The following is a 21,990-nucleotide window of genomic DNA, read 5'->3' on the forward strand; positions in this document are numbered from 1 at the left end:
CCTGCGTAGAGCAGTCTCCTGCTGAGAGGAGGTGATTGGATTCTCTTTTTTACCTTTACACTACAGACTAAATATTAGAGAACTATTTCCATTAATACTCAGCTGACTTAATTTTAAAGCACGTATTTGTTATTTTCATCGATGGAAAGAAGCCGTTAGTACTCTAAGAGATAAAAGACATTCTGGGTTTTTTTTTTCCTTTTTTTTTCCTGGTGTATCAAAGGTTACAAATACATTCATATTTTATCCAATGTACCCTGGTAGAGCTGTGAGGATTTAGGACAGGAGTGTGAATGTGCATGGAGTGTTTGTTTCTTTTTAATCAGCCCTGTTCTTCACACAGCAGTGTGAATAAAGCCTGAAGCTGGGTACTGTGAAAACTGATGTGGAATGGCACTTTTAAGGGTAAGTTAGGCAGGATGATGCTTAGTGACAGCTATTATGTAGTACTAGCCTAAGGATCCATGCAGAGATCCACAACCTGCATATATAAATGGCACAGGGAGCCCCAAGGGACCTCAAGGTGTCCAGGTGCAGGAAAGTGCCCTCTCACTGTGTCTTACTAGGCTGGACTAGGCAGTAGGGGACCAGCTACATGGCCTGTCCCTGGCAGCCTGGGAGTGAGGGCAGACTGGACAGAAGCCTGACATCTTCTACATGGGACAGGCTTCCTACCAACAGGTGACAGTGATCAGCAGGGAACAGCAGCGAGCAGTTGCCTCACAGCAGGGAATTGCTCTTTGCCAAGGACATGTGTACTTGCACAAAAACTTTACTTCTGGAGTCCCAGCAGGACCAAGGAGTGGTTCCTCTGATGTGAGGTAGCTTGAGAAGCCTACTGTTGCTGAAGCTATTTTGGCATATAATCTGCAGGTATTAATACAGCTGGTGAAGGCACTGAACCAGCACCTTTCAGAGACAAAAAAAAAAAGAAAATACACTTGCAAATACAAAAAAATACATACTTACAAATACAAAGGAGAAGTACAGAATCGTGTGTTGCAATGAAAAGCAAGGTTCTCTGCATATATTAAACTTCAGCTCCATGGTGCCTTTCTATCTACTACATGCCTGTGTTTTACCAAACAGAATTTAGCAACTTCCTTAGCTCACCTAATACAACATAAAAGACATCTCTACAACTGCATAGAGTGTTAGGCAACAATAAAATAGACAGCATTAGGACCAATAACTTGGAGGTGGTAAGAAGTGCCCTATCTCATACCCCACCTTCCATAACACTGATTCTGTTGATAATAACACAGCCACTGACATCATCCCACCTGCTTGGACTCTTATTTGTGATCAGTTCCACAGAACTACTAAATACATTAAATTTAATCAAACACAATGTATTTAGTGCTCTTAGAAGAGTAAAAGTGCTTGCTATTCTCAAGAATGAGAATCGCTCAAGGAAGTAATAGAGGACATTAATATATTTATGCACACAAAACCCACAAATATTTCCAGAGGAAAAATAATGCACTTAGTAAGCAGCAAGAATGTTCAGTGTCATGACAGAAGCATCTTCAAAGACTGAACGATTAAAGTCAACCTGCAGATAGGAAAGAGTGCTACTTGAAAGAAATCAGTGAATTAATCCATAGCTGGTACTAGAAAAATGATCTTAGGTAATATTGTAGCATTGCTGCCTTATTCTAGGCTGTGATCTTCCATTTGCACAAAACAGGGCCTGTTGCAGAGATGCCAGGAGGCGAATTGTTTGTCTGAGTGGCTGTCAGCACAGGGGAAGGAGTGTGGCACTGCCATCCATCCTTCATGCTGACAGGGGCCTCAGGTGGGGATGTGCCACTGCTCTGTCTCACAGGCAGCTCCATCACAGTCTCTCACAGCCAGCTGTTCAGTACTGTTACCACCTCACAGACGTGGATTTTTAAGCAGATAGCACCAGTTCTTCTTTGTATAAAGGGAACCACAGCTGGACAGAAATGCCACAAGCCCTCTCCCACTAGACCTTCTCCTTCTTCCTCCTCCTTTACAAAAGGGCTTCAGCTGAGGAGCCTTGGGAACAGGAAGGAAACAGGTGTTCTGCACAGGTTCTTTCCAGCAGAAGGGAAATTATTTTGGACAAGAGTAACCAAGTCTGCTACTATAACCAACCAGTGAGGATAAAGTTTTCTGCCAGGCTAAGCTATGATCCGACTCCACTCCCTTAGCATATTGTTTTAGGTGTAATGCTACCTGTATATATCTTTACATGGAAATCTGCCTCGTAGCCTGCTGCCTGGTAACTGCATCAGCAGAGAAGGGTGAGAGATGGCAGGAAGGAACATAAGCATATTATGGGAATAGAACAGGAAGAAGTCAATCATAATAAACATTTTCTTTACTAATATATTGTACATTCTGGAATGGAAAAAGATTAGTGTCTTCTTTACGCTCTGTGAGATGAAGATGTTCCTTTCAGATGCTATTGTAACCAGGAAGCTACTAGATGAGCTGCCTCAGAAATTATCTGCAAGGGGATAAAGTATATAAAGAAGGATCCTTCTCTGAACTTAACGAGCACAGCGTGTAATTCACTAAGTTTTAATGGCGAATTTATGATGTGGAAAAAATTTATTTCCTATCCCATCTTCCCATCTGAAAAAATAAAAAAAAAAAAAAAAGAGAAAGGAAAACAGAAATATTTCTTGCATAAACATTAGTTACGTCTTCTGGTGAAATGGCAGGATGAAAAGAGTAATTAAGGTTCAAGGTCAAAATGAAATTCTGTTCACATCTTAGGCCTTCGCACACAATTCTGCAAAATGAGAGAACTGAACAGAGGAGGAATTAACTAATTCCTTTAAGTTTAGTAATTGCAAATGCAGAATGAATATCATTCTGCAGACATGGTGCCAGAGGACAATGCAAGCTAAAGAAATAATGGTAGTCCTGATAAATAATTTATGCATATCAAAGCCAAATGAGATAAAGAAATGGAGAATCCATTTGAAAATTTGGAAATTGCTCAAAGCTTTTCCTCCAGTGGCTCCCAAGAGGGTGAGCACGGAACACTAATAAACTCTGTGACCGTGTATAATTCATAAACTTTCCCTCTGTTTTTTTTGATTTTCGGTGCTTACAGTTTATAGTTAACAAAGGAACAAAGAGTATCGGCTGATTCCTCCACTTAGTCTATTCATAAAGGGCAACTGTTTTCATCCCAAAACTGCACGTATATCCACCATTAAATTTGGCTCATTGAAAACAAAAAAGACCCAATCCCTTCTGCCCACATCCTCATGCCTACTTTACATTTGTAATTTTATGACAGCTATTACCATGTGAGATTATAACACAAAAAAAAGCCATTTCAGGATGATTTTTATTAACAGTGTTCTGCTATGGGTCTTGGTTAATGCTCAGACTGGATTTGTTATGGATTCATTCAATGGCAGTAGAGCAAACTCAGAACAAACCAGTGGATGATGTCTGATGGCAGGGGGCTGTTTCTGAATGCATTACATAGTAAGAAACCTCCCCCCTTCACACAACCACATTGGAAAAATTAAACCTAAAGATTATGTTCAGATAAAAATTTGCCTTGAAATTGTTTTGATGGTCACATTGACAAACCTGTGAAGTCATATTCTGAAAACAAATGCTGGGCAAGAGAGTTATTTTTAACTCTTCACACATCAGCAATTTGGTGCTTGATTTCAGGCACAGCACAATTCAGTTTCACAACCAGATTTTTGTAATTTAGTGTGGATCTGAGAAGCTTGAAGATTTGCTTTTCAAGGATGCAACATTAAATACTTTGGACTATTAAGATTTCTCAGATGCCTTGGATTTTCAATTTTTAATCTTGCAGTCTGGAAACAGGAGACAGTGTCCTGTGGCTTTCTGAGGAAACCCTTTGCTTCCTATTTTGAGCACAGAAGCAGAACACAGCACACTTCTCAGCTGCATAACAAGTTTCAAGCTGCTGAACGGCTGTGACAGTGCCCACAGCCTCTGCTGCCATGTGTCAGAGTAAGTAACAGCATCTGGCTTGAGTGATCACAGCAGAAGCCACTGGAATACCAAAGGAGGAACCTCCAAACAGCTTCCCATCAGCATCAAAGACACAAAGAAATCACACAGTGCTCTCAGGGCACCTTTGCAAATCTGTTGTCCTGGGTAGGTAGATGGGAATGAAGGAGACCAATATCAGCAGCTACAGATCTGGCTATAAGTCAGTTGCCCTTTGGTGATCCCCTGTGCTCGTGCACAAGCTGTCATGAGACTGACAACAGGGATCCATTCCCTCAGTTCCTCTCTGGTGTCCTGCCTACCTCTGGGAGCCTCTTGAATATTATTTGAATATTGTTTACTTCATTAATTTCCTCCTACCATCAATTGATGAATAAATTATTCATAAGTAAATTTATAAATTATTCTACCAGTTCTATTGATGATTGAATAATATTGACCAAATAAATTATTCAGTCTGCTTTTCCCCCACCAAATAACAAATAAATTATTTGTGAGTATTCTTTTTTTGATTATTAGATCAACTCTTCCATCTATTGAGACATTTATAAGATGCCACTCATTCTAGTAGCTGCACAATCTGTAAGCAGGACCCTTTAGGACTTAATATTTTCACAGACAAACACAACTAGTTTAACTTTATTGTATATTGACATGGCAGTTGCTTTAAATATGAGGTCCTTCAGAACATGAGGAGGTGGTTTTGTATATTTCAAACCCCATTAAGAAAAACACAGATATTCTGGAGTTAATTCTTACCCAATCAATATATTTTTAAATGTGCAGGTTATTTTGCAGTTTTCTATATTTGTACACAACAGTGTTGTGGCTGCAGCCCATGATCCTAAAAGGTATCAGAATCATAGAATCGTGTAGGTTGGAAAAGACCTTTAAGATCATCAAGTCAGGATGTAGGTTCTGTAAATAAGCATCAGGAACAAAGCCAAATCAGACAGAGACTGTGACTAATGGACACTACGAACGTGACTACGTAGGCCAGAAGTTATTTCAAGTTCCTGGAAAACAAAATTACATCTCTAGGAAAGTGATAGTAAGTCATAAGCACTCATAGAGAAAGGACTAGATCCTCTCTATTCCATGGAGCTCGAGTTAGATTCAGTCAACCAAGTCAATCAAGATCCATTAGCATGAAATCAGCATAAGGACCGTGAATAATACACGAAACATAGTCTTTAAAAAGTTGCTCTAAAAGAGACAGAGAAAGAAGGCATCTCATGCCAGCAGAGGAACAGCCCTTCTGTAGTTTTTCAGGTGTTACTGCCAGTAAGGATAGAAACACATACGTCTCTCTGCTGGACTATTTCTTGCTGCAGAGTCCCACCAGTAAAGCATGTGCAAAGGGGTTTTGCTTGACTTTTTATGTTTTTATTTTTTTAATTTAAAACCATGGTGCTAAGCTGGATGCATGTAAGAGAGTCAATACAGCCTCAAGACAGTAGTTACTTCAGCTCACACTGTCCAATGAGAGGAAGATGTAATGGGCTGTGCAAGGGAAGCAGGACTGTTACTGAGCAGAGCTCATTTACGGGGAACTCTCCAGCACCATGCAGCTTTGTAACACCTGGCTGCTGCAGACAAGAGCTGTCTCTCTTTGTTTTCCTTTTCTTTTCCACCCAGATGGGGGCTATGAGGTTTCATGCAGACCAGTACAGCAGTGTAATGCTGGCCTTTAAAACACATGCACAGCAGACAATCACAGCTCTTCCATTTTCAGAGAAAACTGTTAACAGGACTCCCACTCTCACAGAGGCATTGTAACAAGTTCCTGGCTAAACTGCTATTGATATTTTCACTTAGATTTCCACGTTAAAAATAGTCAGCACTACTTAAGGAAGTGTTGTGGTCAGGGCTTACAGTTATTTCTCAAAAATAAATGAGTGGTCTTTAGGATCAAGTTTTTAAACTCCCTTTCTTCCTGTTCCCCCAGTAGAAACCCCATGGAATACCCAGACACAGAAATACATAAAAAGGTATGACAGAGAAAGCGGAAAGGTAATAAAGGGTGCCTAGACAGACGTGGTGTAGTCAGAGACATGGGCTGGAAGAATGCCCTGTGCAGCACTGTTCAGAAAGCATGTGAATGGACTACAGTTGTACTGGCCAAGGCCAGAGAAAAGACCACCACAGCAGTTAGGATAAAAAGGTGAAGGGAAGTCACAGCAAAATTTAAATATTTAGGTATGTAACAGACTCCATCTTTGGGACATTTATGTAGAAAAAAAGCTATGAAATTTGGCTTGCATATAAGGTTTCAGAGAGTAGTCTGAGCTATGTCTCAGATTAGGGGGCTGAGTAAGAGCCAAAGATGCTGCTGATCCAGAATGAATGTAGGTGCTCCATATTAGACAGTGTGATGTGTATTCATCAGTAATGGGGCAGTCCAGAATATGAGTTTGGACAAGAGAAAAGAGATGAGCACGTGTGCTACATGAAGACATGCAGACAGGCAAGAGAGAGCGGCCTGGTCCACACTACACCCAGAGGAAGCTGAGACTGTGTAAGAAGCAAATCACAGAGTCACAGAAGCTGAAGCCGAACAGGACCATGAGAAGATGTCATTATAATTAGTTGTCTTGCAGTATCTTGCAGGATTATCTCACTGCTTGTATCACTGCTACTTAACTCTATTTTAGCAGCCAGAGTAAGACATAGCTGTGCAGGCAGTATTACTGAAGAACACAACATGAGGGTTGACGGCAGTCTAGCTAGGCCAGTGTACCTGGCCTGAGGAACAAGGACTAAGATTAGGCTGCAACAAAATTTTCAGACTCACCCAAATTACTTTTTTTATAATATAACCATATATGCACAGAAGGGTGGGGGGCGTGGGTTACCTCAGACTGGATTTTTTCCTCACTGGGAGGTAAAAGCCATGGGCAAAAATCTATTTAGGTGTTTTTACTGTAAATGCAGTGTACCAGCAAAATACATTTGCAGCTTGGTTAAATTGTTTCTGGTAGTCTTCCCATCAATGCTTTTGACTCCTAGTAATATTTTGTATTTAAGTCACTTTTGCTTCTTCTCTAAAGGAAAGTCACAGAAAACAGAGACTGAAAACAAAGCTGCATGAGGCCATCTAGATTTGCCATCATAACAGCTAAGAGGAGAATTAACCTAAATTGTCTGCCAGTTTTAATTAATTAAAGAACCTGAAAACAGTTTTCATATGTTTTATTTCAGGTATGGTATTATTTGGGAAAAGCCAATTTTTTCTAGCAAAAAAAAAGAAAGGGCAGAAGAAAGCTCTGCATATGTACCTGCTTACCTTTCTGAGAAAAAAAAAACCTGCTTACTCTCAATGTGATAGCGCTATTTGCCTCCCTTTGTGATTTCTCTTTTGACTTATGAAGTTATTCCTCTACTCTTCCATTTCACTGCATTTCCTCCTCAATCTCCTTTTTCCTTTTTGATTGCTATTTTTATTTGCAGTTGCAATGCCAGCTGGAAAAAACAAGGCTGGTATTCTCTTTTGAAGACTGTGAAATTAGTATATATTATAAATTTTCTACAGTCAGAAATGCATTTCCACAGGTCTTCCATCTTAGTGTCATCAACTCCACCATTCCTGAGAAATGGAGGAGACGAGTAAGGTGATCATTTCAGAAGAAAAGGAGGGAAGTAGCTAGGGAAACATCATTAATTCGAAGAAAAGGGCCAACCCTAGGAGATTAATCTTGCGTTTTATGAAGAGCAGCAAGGCTAATACACTCAGGATGCTGGCAAGGTTACAGGCATCTGTATTTTGGACTAATGGAGTCCTATTAAGATCTATGTGCTTGGAAGTGTTCCTAGAGCACTGTAGCTAAGCGTGGATCATGGCAATCTAGTCATCATTCAGCAGAACCCGGCCGCCTGACTCTCCTGCTCAGACGCAATAAGGCAGTTTTCCTAAGCAGATGTGTCTGAGACCTCAAGGGCATCAAGGCCTCTGAGAATCCTAACTACTCTGACAATCTGGCAGCAGATCTGTTTGGCACAGGGCACCACAAAGACAATAGCAAGCTTTGGAAGTTTCTCTCTTCCCAGCACCATCTTGCTCAGAGTCTTTTAGTAAGATGCAAAAAGCAAGAAGGGATCAGGCTGAGAAAACAATGTGATAAAGAGCTGGTTATGGCCTTCTGTACTGTTGTCACTTGACGCAACAGCTACTTAGAGATAATACAACTATGGATACATGAGTCTTGAAGGTGTCTGGTGTTAAATGTCACGGTGGGCAGTGGACTAAATAAATAGCCATTACCATTCTCTACAGGCTTGAGAGAGCACAGATATTAAGGTGATGAGTTTGGGATTACAAATCACAAATGCTCTTTCAGCACTGATAGTGTGCTAACTTCTGTGAAATGAACATATGCTTTCTTATCTAGTATTCACATACAGATGCTGATTTTGTGGATGGGCTCCCAGAGTATAGCAGCCTTTCTGGAGAAAGCATCTTACCACTTCTTTGCACAAAGAACTGGTGTGAAGGGCAGCTTAAAGCTAGTCCTAGATGTCAAAGCTTTACAATAGCAGGCAAAAAAAAAAATAAAAATATTTTTAATTATTGTCACAGCTGGGACATAAGAGTGTAGGAAATCTTTATGTCAGAGTTTATCTGCATCATTCACTCTTTTCCATCAGCTTTTATTGACATTTTCATCTCCACTGTTTCAGTTAATATGAGTCATGAGGAGAAAAGGACTTGTTTAGTATACAGTAACACTTACCTGAAACTGTGAACTTGTTCTATGTTTTAAACATACTTCCTTCTTTTCTTCCTTCATAACCTGAATCAAGAGTGTGTTATTTTATCCAATCTCGCTCTTATGCTAGAGAGAAAAATTTGAAACACTGTTACCACTCCTCAGAATTAAATTTCTTTTCGATATTAAAAAAATGAACCATTAAGAAAAATATCCAAATTCTATTTTTGCAGACTCAGCACTTACCCATTCCCTCAGAAAAATGGCATTTTCAAAGCTTTCAGTTCCCATTATCCATTTCATTTTACTGTGTCAAAAATGTGAAGAATTTTGTCTGTTCTTAGGCTATCCAATGCTATTGAGAATAATAAATCTTTTCTCCAATGAAAAAACATGTTCTACTTTGTCATGATTGTTCTAGCTCTTTAATACAGCCCACAAGGTGCAGTAGAACTGCTGTAATTGAGCCACCAAAGTGAAGGGCCCTGGGGAAGAAGTACAATGGGACTGTGTCTTTTTCTTGCCACTGGTCTAGACTTCCTTCACTGGTGAGATAACACAAAGTGAAAGGGAGGACCTGGAGGAGGTTAAAGAAGGAGCAGGAGCATGACTGGCTCTTCCAGCCAGACCATAAGGAAGATCATGAGCTGATGAGATGATGCACACAATTTGAGGGATAAATCCCCTCCTTTCCCAAACCCCATGTGATTTCCTACTCCAGAAAAAGTCTAAATGCTTGATTTGTATGAACTTTACTCACAGTGATAAATGCAGGAAGCTGTAGTTAACATTCAAGAAACATAATACAAAATCAAGAGAAATGGAAATGTGACAAGTGATCAGTCCTGAGTTGTTTTCTCAGTCACAGTGTTTAAATTCCACATTAACTCAAAGATCTTTCTGCAGTGTACGAAGACAAATATTTGTTGGTCAACAGATGACCCTTGTTAGTGTGCAAAATCAAAAAAAAAATCTATGCCAACGGATTGATAAATTAATCTTAAAAAAAACACCTCTTCTTTCAGCATCCTTTGTGCATATTTGCCTGTGGTTTGTACTTTTCTTTGATTAATCACATCACTCCATCAGGACTGTATCTCTTCAGTCTGTTTATGAAAGGATTATATGTTGCCTTTCTTTCTTACACTTCTATTTATAACTAACCACATGCTATTCATTTATCTGCAGCATCTTCTCATTTTGACTCCATGTGTCCAAAAATTTCCCTCTGATCATTTTCAAGCAAGCTCCTTGTGAACTTCTTGTCTCATTGTCTGTTTATTCAGAATAGGTTATTACAGCAACAGCTTCTGTTTTCAGTGAGTCTGCACAATTTGCAGTGTTATCAAATTTAGACTTTTACCAGTAGTACCATCACTGGTGTGGTTTTTTTCTGTTTTCTCTTACTCATTTGAATTTGACCTGACTCGAACCTAAAACTAACTTTTATGGGAGTTCACTGAAAATTCACATTGTTTATCCAGGACATGCAATATCTTCCTTTATCCATGATCACATCATCTTCTTAGGAAAAGTCCATGTGTTTTTCAATTGATATTATCAACGGAGTTCTACATAGTTGTACTGTGTTTTCTTGGCAATAACCCCAGTCCTCTTACCAGCAAGTACATGGGGAACATGTGGAATGGAGCTGGGTGAGGCATTCACATCAATAGAGAGAAGGCTGCTTTCTAGGGCTAAATGAAGCTTCTTTATTTAACTTTATTTAACTTTACCATGTCAACCTAAAAAATTAGATCAGATGTGCATCTGAAATCACAAAGCACATTACATTTTTTTCTCTACATGATGTTGCACACACTTTCATTTCTAGAAATTATGCATTCCACACTGTGGTTTTTTTGTGTTCTTTGTGCATCATGACACTCTTGGATAGCGAGGAAGGAACTTGCTTTGTATGCATATTTAACTAGATATTTCTGATGTAAGCCCACTGGAAATGTTTAACTCTTTTGGTGGAAAGTTCTACATCCAGCATCCAGCACCTGGAAAAGTTCTGCCTGAGGTTTTCCCAACCCTCCTCAGACTGGTCAGTACCTTGTGTGGCAGTTCAGCTGTCAACCCTAACAGACAGCAATTTTTTTTTTCTTTAAAAAAAACCCCACCCTTATTTGCCTCAAATAACTGCTAAAATCTTGTCACTTTGGATTATATTTTATCTTGCCTTCCAGCTTCTTGTTAAGTTTAAAAGTATGCGCTCCTTACAGAAAACTTTGTGCACCTTATAATATGTCCTGGAATTTTCATTTCTTCCTTTTCATTTCTTCTTTCCATTTCATTTAAGTGTTGCCATGTTAGTCTCCAGCAACATTTCTGCCTTAGGGACCTTCACCTTAATCACATTCTGGTTGTATTTACTCTGTGGCTTAAATAGAAATGTTTTTTTTTCAGTCCTGTCCTCTGTCACGTAGACCTATCTCAGTATATCCATTGCAAGATGCAGCCTTTTCTGAAGCTGAGATATTATTTAACTACAATTTCTTTTCATTAAAAAAAAATCCAACATCTGAGGAAAGTATTATAAAGGTCACAACATCTCTGGAATGAAACTCCTTCAATTGATTTGGAGAAAACTCCAGGAACAAACTTGCCAACAAAGTTTTCAAGTTGACAAGCAGGTATTCTTTATTGCAGCGCCGGGAGTCACAGGGGATAGCTCCTCCTAACGTGTGTCCCTGTGTTGCTAGACAAGCCAGCCTTATATAGTCCCTGGGCATACATACATATGCATGAGGCTACATACGGATTACATAATTTTCCAGAAAGTTCCCTGCATGCGCACAAAACTGTGGTGGTGGTCTCTGAGTGTCGTTTACTTCTTCCAACAATCTTCATCACTTCTGGCAGCCTTTGAAGCACACGCAGTAGATGCTCATACCAGTTCAATTGGTTCGTTAGCACCAGAGACATAATAATCCTCCTATCCTCCTACTTATCAATTAGTTTAACTGTAGCCCACCCTGGACACCTGCCATTCCCAGATACTCCTTATCCCTGTGTCCTGTTCTTCTAGACTGTTTTTCTTAACATTCATTTTGTACTGTCATAGGGCCTAAGACTATGTCAACTATAATGGTTTATCTTGTACAAGAATTCTCAGTATGTTCTCTAGCTGTACTCTGTTTTTTTAATGTGTATCATGCACCTCAGTAATTTTCCATTGCTACTATTACAGAGCCATCAAACTTAACATTACTTAAAACTGATTCTAAAGGTTTGTATATTTCATTTTGTAATTTTGTGCCTCCCCTTGTCTCACCACGGACTTTAAATTAGATGCTAAAAGTGATAACCAAAATGAAATAAACAAATAAATAATGTTATATTTGCATTTCTAGCGGGTGTTTACTACTTGTCATTCTGTGGAAGATTTTTTGGTTGGTTGGTTGGTTTATTTTTTTTCTTTGAATCTTATTGCAAACATTAATGTCGAGGTCATGAGACTTTCCTTCAGGAAATAGCTCTTTGTTAATTTGATTTCATTATGACCTGATGAACTCCACAGCCTCAGTGAGGCCTGCAGGTAGGACTTAGCTGAGGTCCAAGAGCCTGTACAAGAGAGAATGTGTGGAAAGCACTTTCATTTCATGTACAGAGGGATGCATATGTACGTGTTTTCTGAGAAATACAATTTAGAACTAATTGTTGTAATGCTGAAGTGACAGTTTTACTTAGGGGGACCAGCCCTGAAGGATTTAAAACTGGAAATCTATGAAAATTTGCTATCATCATCATCATCATGTCCTCTTTCCTCTTCTTTAATTAAATAATTTAATTAAAAGAGTAATTAGCAACAACAGATCAACATAGATTTTTCTTAACAATTAATCTTCAGCTATTCTTCCTTGCTTGGTATCTAGAAATCCTCATTTATATGTCATTTTTATGTTTATTTTTCAATGCTAAAAAAATATATACTACAAAAAAGGCACAAGGGTGTCATGTAGTTAAGGCACTAGACAGGGAGTCAGACATTTCACACTGAATCCCACTGGTGCTACAGGTTTTCCCTGTGACCTTGAGCAAATCACTTAATCTCTCTGTACTTCTGCTCCTCATTTATATTTTAAAGGATGATAATACTTCTTCTGTCTCTGTGTTTACATTGCAGACTCCTTTTACTCTGTGTTTTATATAATTCTTGTTGCAATAAGGATCTTATCTAAGAATTCTTATTACAGAGTTGCTTTTACTATGTGAAAAGCAATATATTCTATATGATGAGTTGTCCTGTATGATAGGCTATCCTGAGCTATGACTTAGCTGTATAAGGTGTTACTATTAACACCAGAAGTTCTAAATTTGCAGACTTTGTTTAACAGTGGCCAGTCAAACCCTGCACCCTCACTACCCACTGCTTCTGTATATAGCTATGTGCTTATAATCTATCCCAGTCTTGCCTGCTGCAAATCCGAAGGCTGGGAAAGAAGTGAGCTCAAAGTGAGCTTTGCTAGAACTAAAACATAAGAAACTTGACATCAGAAATTGTTCAAAGTAAGTCAAATCAATATTCAGTTGAAAAAAAAAGCAGTCTCTGTTGAAACTATTCCATAATACATGAAACATTCCTTGGTTGAGGGAGTGAGACTATGGATGAGTAGTTCAGGTGATTTATGTTTTTGTTTTTTGTAACAAAAGGATCAATTTGATGATTAAAGCATTCATTTGGTAGGTAGGCAATATAACTTTACATCCCCTGAACTAGTGAGAGGATTTGAACTTAATTCTCCTGTATATGTATAAGAAAACCTAGGACAAGTACAGAGTGAAGAACCACATCATCTTAGACTGCGCTTTTAAAGGAGGAGCTTATCTCTATCCTCAGTTCTTTCAAAAGGTATTACACATGTAATTCTGAGTTTCCTAAACAAGTCTACAGTTCTGAACACAAACTTCATGCCTAGGGAAGATGCAGGCTAAAGACAAACAGTCTTACTCAGCACCTCTTTCTGCCTTACCTAGGGACCTCCTGGTTATTCTGGTTGCATATTTTTGGCACAAGGTCATATCTTTTGACTCTTGCCTGCCTCATATTTAAGACTATTTGAAGCAAAGCTTATTTGTGGGGTTTTGATGGTCTCTGGATCATATCAGAAAAGGAAATTTAAGTCTATGCTTTGATGTTGCTAAAATTTGGGTATATAGGCATGATCAGTTCAGGGATGCTATTTTGTGTCCCATCAGGTTTTGAGATGACAGCCAAGGCTGGTGTCAGCCAAATGAGGTGCCTAAGATGGTCTCCACAGAACAGACCAAGCTGACACTCATCACAGGGAAAGCTTATAGGATGTGGTAGTGTTGAAAAACCATCATTGTACCCACCCCAGCTGCATGCTTCTCAGCTCTGTCGCCATGGGCTTGCTGGCAGAGATCAGGAAATACGCTAGTTTAGATTTCTCTCCAGCTTGCACTCTAATAATAGTAGAGACAGAGTAAGCATGCCCCCATATACTATGTGCACAGGAGCTGCAAGCCTAACTCCTGGTTACTGCTGTCTCACGTGGCAGCAAAGCATTTAAGACTCTGTTGAAATCTAGCCCAGGCTGATTCTGAAGGGCTTAAAGTCTGATAACATTTACCTAACAAGAGATCCTATTTCAATACAAGCCTGTACACCATCAAGACCCAGAATATGGCTATCAGACAGCCCTAGTAATGGTGGGTGTAGATGAGCTGTCACTTCCAGAATTATCACCCTATTCCAGATACATTGCCTGGAGCTACCATGTGGGACAGAAAAGCACTAGCAAACAAAAAAGTTTTAAGTACTTATTTTACAGTTTAAAAAGATTTTGCAAGCATGGCTTAATCACTTGCAACAACTGATTAAACACTACCCTGCATATTGCTTTCTGGTCAGTGCTTTATGTGTTCTTGTCTCTATTCTTGTCTCCATAGACTGAAGAAGTCCTGAAGATTGATGGAGGGCCATGCTATTCAAACAGCAGGCGTTGCTGAGACAGAAGCTCTTTGTGCTAGGCAGCCTTGCTATTGGAAGTCTCCTATATCTAGTTGCCAGAGTTGGGAGCTTGGATAGGTAAGTCACTAAGTAGCAGCTATCTTAATTTTAAGTGGGCTCAGGCTGAGATTTTGCTTCAAGGATCTGATTATCTTAATTTTTTTTTTTTTAGTGTCTACTCATATATAGAAAGACAGAAGACTGTCTATTCTAGTAGTGGTTTTCATTGTTCTTTTCTCCCCTTTGGAGAAGAGAGTAGGAAAATAGAGTCACAAGTCATCCCTGTCAAAGTATTTCTATCTGTCCATTTGTATTCTAAGCACACTGACACTTGTTTTCAGAGAAGAAATAAACCAGCATCCAGTAAAAATGTCATTACAGTAAGTCATTTTTGTCTGTGTGCGTGTGTGTTGATGTCTAGTTTCAGCAAAACAGTTAAGATGTATTTATATATATCATCTTTTCTAAATTTATGAGCAAGCAATTAATGTGCTACAGTGGTAGTTAAAATTAAGTATGAGCCTGCAGAGTAGCTCATCAAGTTTTGAATACTATTTCACTTGAAAGATTGCTGTAGGGTTTGAGAATTGTATCTTAATTAGCCAGTATTTTCTGGAGCTGAATGTGCCAAATAAGTGGGTTTTCTCTGCAAATGATTTCCTGGAGAGCAGTAGAAAATCCAGCAGAGGAAATCAAAGAGTATTTGGCACTTTTGACCAGCCTGAGTTTTGACTGGTTACTGAGAGTGCAACAGTAGCACTACTTGCACTGACACTGCTGTTTCAGTTACCTTCAAAAATGGCCTGGGATGGCTTTCATAGGTGCTACTCAAAGACAGGATTAAAAAAAGAAAAAAGCTGTTTCAAAAAGGTTGACTGAAACAAGGCTTCAGGATTTCCAGAAGCTGGTAGACAGCTTGTCAGTGCTAATGCTCTATTAGCATCCCTCTTTTAAATTATGGAAAATATTAGTTGAGTTCAAAATTGTGATACAATCCTGTGGGAATATGCAGCGCATGGAAAGTGAATTGAAAACAGATACCTAGAGTCCATTGCTAGGTAATGTTGAGCTCCACCTAAGGTCACTGGGCACCTTCTTCAGCTGCTTAAATCCACTCTAGAGGAGGGAGACTGTACTCAGCTAGGACCAAGTGCACTGGAAATTAAGCCCCAGAATTTACATCTTCTTTTCCCTGGTGGTCAAAGCACCTCTGAGCTTCAGAGGTGAAAACTTCACTGAGTCTAATGCGATGCTCTAAATGGAGGCAGAAATCCTTACCGGTCCCACAAAAGTATATTTTATGCTCAGAGGCATGAAATCTAATTAACCTCATGCTATTATCTATGCTTGCACATCTACAGAATTTACTGATGACTATAAAATTATCTTGCCATGGTATTTGACTTGCTGACCTCCTGCAGCAGTGAATTCCACTGGTTTCATATATAATGTTGCCAATGGCAGTAAAATTCAGTTTCATTCTCTTGCAGTACCGAGTGTGAAAAATACCACACTGATACAAAGCAGCCCCCTTTTATTTTTTTTTATTTGTCATGAAAGAGAGAAAGAGCCACTGGAAAGGATGAGACAAGCATCAATTAACTGGAAATGTTTTTCTGCCTCAGCACTAGGGCACAATCTAAAGTTGTTGAGTCTGTCAGTAAAATGATGCTGAGTGGTTTCAATAGACTTTGGAATAACTAATTGTTCAGGAAGAAATCCAGATTCATTTATGTTTAATTTATGCTGATCTAATTTGAACAAGAGAGCTGGGGATGGCCCACGTTTAATAGCCTCATATTAGGCTCTTCAACGGGAATGTTTTTGAGTTTTCTTAGGCCTGAAGGGAAATTACCACTAGTTTGTCTGATTCATTGAGTCAGAAGGTCCAATAAGCTGAGCACTTCCCTCCAGGGGAGGCCACTGTCCTTCAGATCCTGAGTGTATGGAGCTGCTTCACATGTGGAAGCTCAAACACATTCTGTGCCTAGCAATTTTTAAGAAAACCTGGATCATTCTTGTAAGTTGCTTGACTCCCTCGTTGGAAATACAGGGAGCCTCTGCACCTGATTTCCATGCTCCCAATTGCTCCTGCTGGCATCAGGTTTATGATCCTTTATCACTGTGACACCTCCATTGGAAGATAATTAGCAAGTATTCTGGATCAGGAGAGACAGCACTGCTACTTGTCACGAAGATTGCCCAGGTTTATTTTAGCTGCTTTGAAATTTTTCAAAACTGAAGTTCCCTAAGATAAATTGTTTTACGTTAGGTTTTCTCAGAAAGAGTATTTGTGGAGTTTCACTGTAGTAGTTTGAGAAATTGCCTGTTCTGGGAGAGAAACTCAGTGATATAATAAATGTCATACACTATTTCTTTGCAAAGGACTGTTATTTTAATGAAAAAAAAATTACTCAGATAATTAAAAAAAAAAATAACATCTTGCAATATAACAGTAAATAGTTACATCTGGCGATTCAAGTACCAAGAACAGACAGCCTGCTTACTACCAACACTGCCAAGATCTTTTAAAGAGTATTTTTTTATTGTTTAGAAAAAGGAGAAGAAAAGGGAAAAATTAAAAAACCTGAAAAGTAACGCATTTGAGGAAGGACTTTTAACAACATCCAATGTTAGACTAGAGGATATCTTGGGTATTTATTTACTTTTAAAGGAAACCACCCTGTTTGACAAGCTGTTGTGTTACACTGAAGGCAGTGATAAGTGTCTTTTTGAGCAAAAGAGATAAAATTAGTTGAGATGGGCCTGAAACTGCTGTTGTGGAATCCTCCTTGCTGAAAACAAATAACAAATACACAGCAGGAGAGGGAAGAGGAGAAGAGAGAAGGCAACTACAGCTTCTGTTTCTTTTGCTTTTAACTGCCACCTTGCTGCTGCAGAAAGACTTTCCTATGAGCCACACCACAATCTGACCAAACTGTATCACTGTTAAATCAAGACATTGCTTTCTGCGTGGTCTTTTATGTGATTTTGTTGTTGTTTGGTTTGTTTGTGGTTTGGTTTTTTTTTAATTGGCAGGTTTGCAGCAACATTTGTTCTTTGCCACCAAGTCAGGCTCTTATTCAGTAGACAGCAGAGAGCAAAGGAGAAGAAGAGCCTAGATGCTGAGAAAAGAAATAACATGAGCTCACTCCTCATCACATTTTCTAATTAGTCTGCAGGACTTAGCTGGAGCTCATGAGAACCTAACAACGTCATCTGGGCTGTTCTTCAGTTCTGTCTGGACGGTCTGTATCTCTCAGCATCTGGATAATCAAGGAAAAAAGCTAGTGGGTCAGCCGGGGGGATCAAACTTATTTTGTTCCAACCATCCATTGTCCTAGCATCATTGTCAAATTAGAGACCTCAAGAAGCAGTGATGGATGGAAAAGCCATAAAGAAATAAATAATTCTGTCCTGAAAGCAGGGTTTGAATAATATACAGTAAATGAGTGAGGGGCCACATGCTGAGAGACCAGAATAAATACTGAATACCTAAACAGCTATTAATGAGCATTGCCCATCTGGTATACTGGCTGAGGCAGGGGTCCTGTGAAAAATAATGGCATGTGGCTGTGTAATTTAAGAACTGTATCATAATATATATGCAGAGCAAGCTCATATTAAAATTGCCTATGCACCCTTTGTTCTTACATATCCTTATTTTTGGAGAGCATAGCTGTGCAAACTTATTAATAATATTTTGTTTAGGACTTTAGAAGCTGTCTCTCCACATCAATTTCATCTTCAGTGCAATATTGGCCTGTATAATTACTAAAGCGCTGAAACAGGAGTGGAGGTGAAGGCTTATTTAAGGTTCTGTAGCAGCAAAATTGTAATGTTTTTATTACTGAGTCATTTCTTACATTCAGTGAAATCAAACACAAGAAAGAAGCATAAGAAAAGTGGAAAATAGGTGAAACAATTGCAGATGAATATAAAAGAATAGCACAAAAATGTGGGGCAAAAGACGCCCCACAGAAGAAAAGAAAATGAGGTTTTTGTAGGAGGAAACATTCGTGATGATAAGAAAATCATTGATGTAATGATGCAGTAAGTGCATTTTTAAAAACTTTTCTTGTCATTCTATCTGTGCCTTGTTAATCATGTCTGATTCAGAACCCTGGTCTTTCTGATTCACAAGGAAACACTGGGCAACTTCCAAAGAGGAAGGAAACTATTGAAAGGTGATGCCTAGAAAGCTGTTTCTCATCCTGTTTGCTTCTCTTCAATAAAAAGGACAACTCTGGATCAGCAGCTAATAACAACACCACAATGGGAGATGCAGGAAAGAATTCAGGCTAGAACAGGAAAAATGTTGAAAAGAAACAACTTAAATGAACTGGATTTTTAGATCAAAATAACCAAATAAAATTGCAAATTAATAAGGAGTGTGGGAGGTTAAGCAAGTTTCAAGAAGCCCTGAGAACTGTAATCATAGTGCCTATGCTTCAAAAGAGCAGGAGGGTGGAGTTAGGAGTTACTCAGCTAAATCACAGCAAAAGACCAGAAGAAATAAACAATTTTCAAGCAATTTAATCACTGGCAGAATTAAATAAAAGTTGATAGCTGGGCTGCTGACACTGTATTGTAAAAGGTTTCTAAGAGCATGATTGCCTTATACAGAAAACATGCCTTAAGAGATAGCCTTTTTTTACAAATACCTCTTATTTTGCTTGCAGACTGCAGCCCCTCTGCCCCATCGATGGTCGATTTGGACCCCGTAGCCAGGACGAAATCCCACTGCGAGCTCTGCAGTTCAAGAGAGGGCTGCTCCATGAATTCCGAAAGGGCAATGCCACCAAGGAGCAAATACGACTGCACAATCTTGTCCAGCAGCTTCCCAAGGCCATTATCATTGGGGTGAGGAAAGGAGGCACCCGAGCACTACTGGAGATGCTGAACCTTCACCCTGCGGTGGTCAAAGCTTCTCAAGAGATTCACTTCTTTGACAATGATGAGAACTATGCCAAGGGGATTGAGTGGTACCGGAAAAAAATGCCTTTTTCTTACCCACAACAAATAACAATTGAGAAAAGCCCTGCGTATTTTATCACTGAGGAAGTACCTGAAAGGATTTACAAAATGAACTCATCTATCAAATTATTGATCATTGTCAGGGAACCTACCACAAGAGCTATTTCTGATTACACTCAGGTGCTGGAAGGTAAGGAAAGAAAGAACAAAACTTACTACAAATTTGAGAAGCTGGCTATTGATCCTAATACGTGTGAAGTGAACACTAAGTATAAGGCAGTGAGAACCAGCATCTACACAAAACATCTGGAGAGATGGTTAAAATACTTCCCAATTGAGCAGTTTCATATTGTGGATGGAGACCGGCTCATCACAGAACCACTGCCAGAACTCCAGCTGGTCGAGAAGTTCCTAAATCTTCCTCCGAGGATAAGTCAGTACAATTTATACTTCAATGCCACCAGAGGGTTTTACTGCTTGCGATTTAACATTGTCTTTAACAAGTGCCTGGCGGGTAGCAAGGGACGCATCCATCCAGAGGTGGATACCTCTGTCATTACCAAATTGCGCAAGTTCTTTCATCCTTTTAATCAAAAATTTTACCAGATCACTGGGAGGACATTTAACTGGCCCTAAACTAAACTTCATACAACACTTTCTGTTGCACCTGAGACATGCAATAAATGTCTCTGCTAAAATATGCACTTTTCATAGACACGGCTGTCAAAGTAACTTTTTTTCATGCATAAGTGTACATACGCAGTGTGTGACCAAATATATGTGGGAACAATTTTTTCTACAGAGTAGTAACTAACATAAATTTACTGTCAGCATAGTTGCATCTTTTAAGATATAATAACAAAGGGAAAGGAGGTATTTAGGGAAATAAAGTCAGACACTGTTGAAAGGGTCAGTGTTCCTCTCGCTTAGTGAAGTGTTTATGTGACATACTTATTGATCTAAGCAGAACACTAGTTTATGCCATAAAAATTCATGTCAAAAGTCTGTGAAGCTGTGAGAAAGCATAATCTTCAGGCTATATTTGGTATGTATATTGCTAAAGGAATACTGACGCTTTAAACACAGTGCTGAATTTTTACAATGAGAGTGGATAGTACTATTTTCTTATTATTTGAAATTAATATCTGATCTCATACAAACTACATTGTTTCAGAGTTCCTGTGGTGAGTTTGCACTATTGTTTTATTGTATGGACCATAGTGTCACTTGTAGCATGTCAATCGTGTCAAAAAAAAAGTCAAATAATTTTTTTCTTCTATGCTTGTGTGTCAACAAAGCTAAACATCATGTACATAGTGTACAATGTTTGTAAATACTGGTTTCACACTAAGTAATTCTATTTTGTAAACTGAATATGGCTATTTAATTTATTGTGAAAATTAAATTTATTGTGGTATTTAAAAATGGAATGGATTAAAATTACCTATACGCGCAGTGGCTTTTCAGCTTTACTTGACGTACATCACTGTGGTCGCTTAGCCCAGACAGATCACGTGTATGTGTGTGAGAGAGCACTGTGTGTGTAAACTTAGTTTCTAGACAGTTGAGAAAACTGAAACATGCGGTGCAGCTGAGTTTATTAAAAAACTCATCCATCTGGGAATCTGGTTTAACACACACCTCAAAGAACATCATTGCTGTTCTGTTGCAGCACTTTGCTGTAATTAATTCAGTTGCAGTAGCGTGTGAGCTAAAAAATGACTGTAGAAGCTTACTGTAACTAGGTGTATCAAAAAAAGCAGAGCCACCATTAAAACCAAAACAACAGACAGAAAAACATGATTAGAAAAAGAGTTATAGAGATTTCAGCACCAAAAGATGGTGGTGTTTCAGAAGTCAAAGTAAACAGTTGTCATACCTCTGCTTTTATCTGGTAACATATGCACCTGCTCCAAACAACCAAGCACAGTGTTGTTATTACTGGTATAAACATACAGCTAATGTTGCCATTCAGTAAGTGCCAAGAAATTAGTTCAGGAAATAAGTATTTTCATGCTTTATACATTGTGTGGCTCTTAAAAGATTCATAAGCAAAAGAATAAAAGCAATTGGAAAATGTCTTTTAAAAGAAGAAAAAAGAATGAAAAAAAAACACAAATTACCCAACCAAAAGAGAAAACAAAGCACCAACCACTTCAAACCCAACATCTAAAGATTAATGGGGACACAGATTTTGGAAGGCATCCAGAACGCGAATATTCTGAGCTATGGTAGCAGAGTAGTTGGTGGTTCAGATTATAATAAGATCACGTTTTCCCTGTGGGCTGTTTATCTTGCTCAGTGATTTGGAAGCATCGGTTTTCTAAATAAGTGATTTTTAAAACT

The 21,990-nt window shown here is 38.8% G+C and overlaps 1 protein-coding gene across 5 annotated transcripts in view; it reads left to right on the forward strand.

Moving 5' to 3' along the window:
- Positions 1-21,099, forward strand: part of HS3ST5 (heparan sulfate-glucosamine 3-sulfotransferase 5) — a 208,906-nt gene extending 187,807 nt beyond the window's left edge. For all 5 annotated transcript variants that reach the window (XM_062632480.1, XM_062632479.1, XM_062632478.1 and 2 more), the window contains 2 exons: positions 14,607-14,745; positions 19,350-21,099. In XM_062632480.1, the coding sequence (XP_062488464.1) occupies positions 14,639-14,745; positions 19,350-20,280 (1,038 nt within the window). In that variant the 5' untranslated portion in view covers positions 14,607-14,638 and the 3' untranslated portion in view covers positions 20,281-21,099. The remainder of the gene's footprint in view (positions 1-14,606; positions 14,746-19,349) is intronic.
- Positions 21,100-21,990: the final 891 nt, after the last annotated feature.

The sequence above is a fragment of the Pezoporus occidentalis genome, unplaced genomic scaffold (genome assembly GCF_034315485.1).
Source record: "Pezoporus occidentalis ecotype Australia unplaced genomic scaffold, CSIRO_AGI_Poc_V1 ctg39, whole genome shotgun sequence".
Lineage (NCBI taxonomy): Eukaryota > Metazoa > Chordata > Aves > Psittaciformes > Psittacidae > Pezoporus > Pezoporus occidentalis.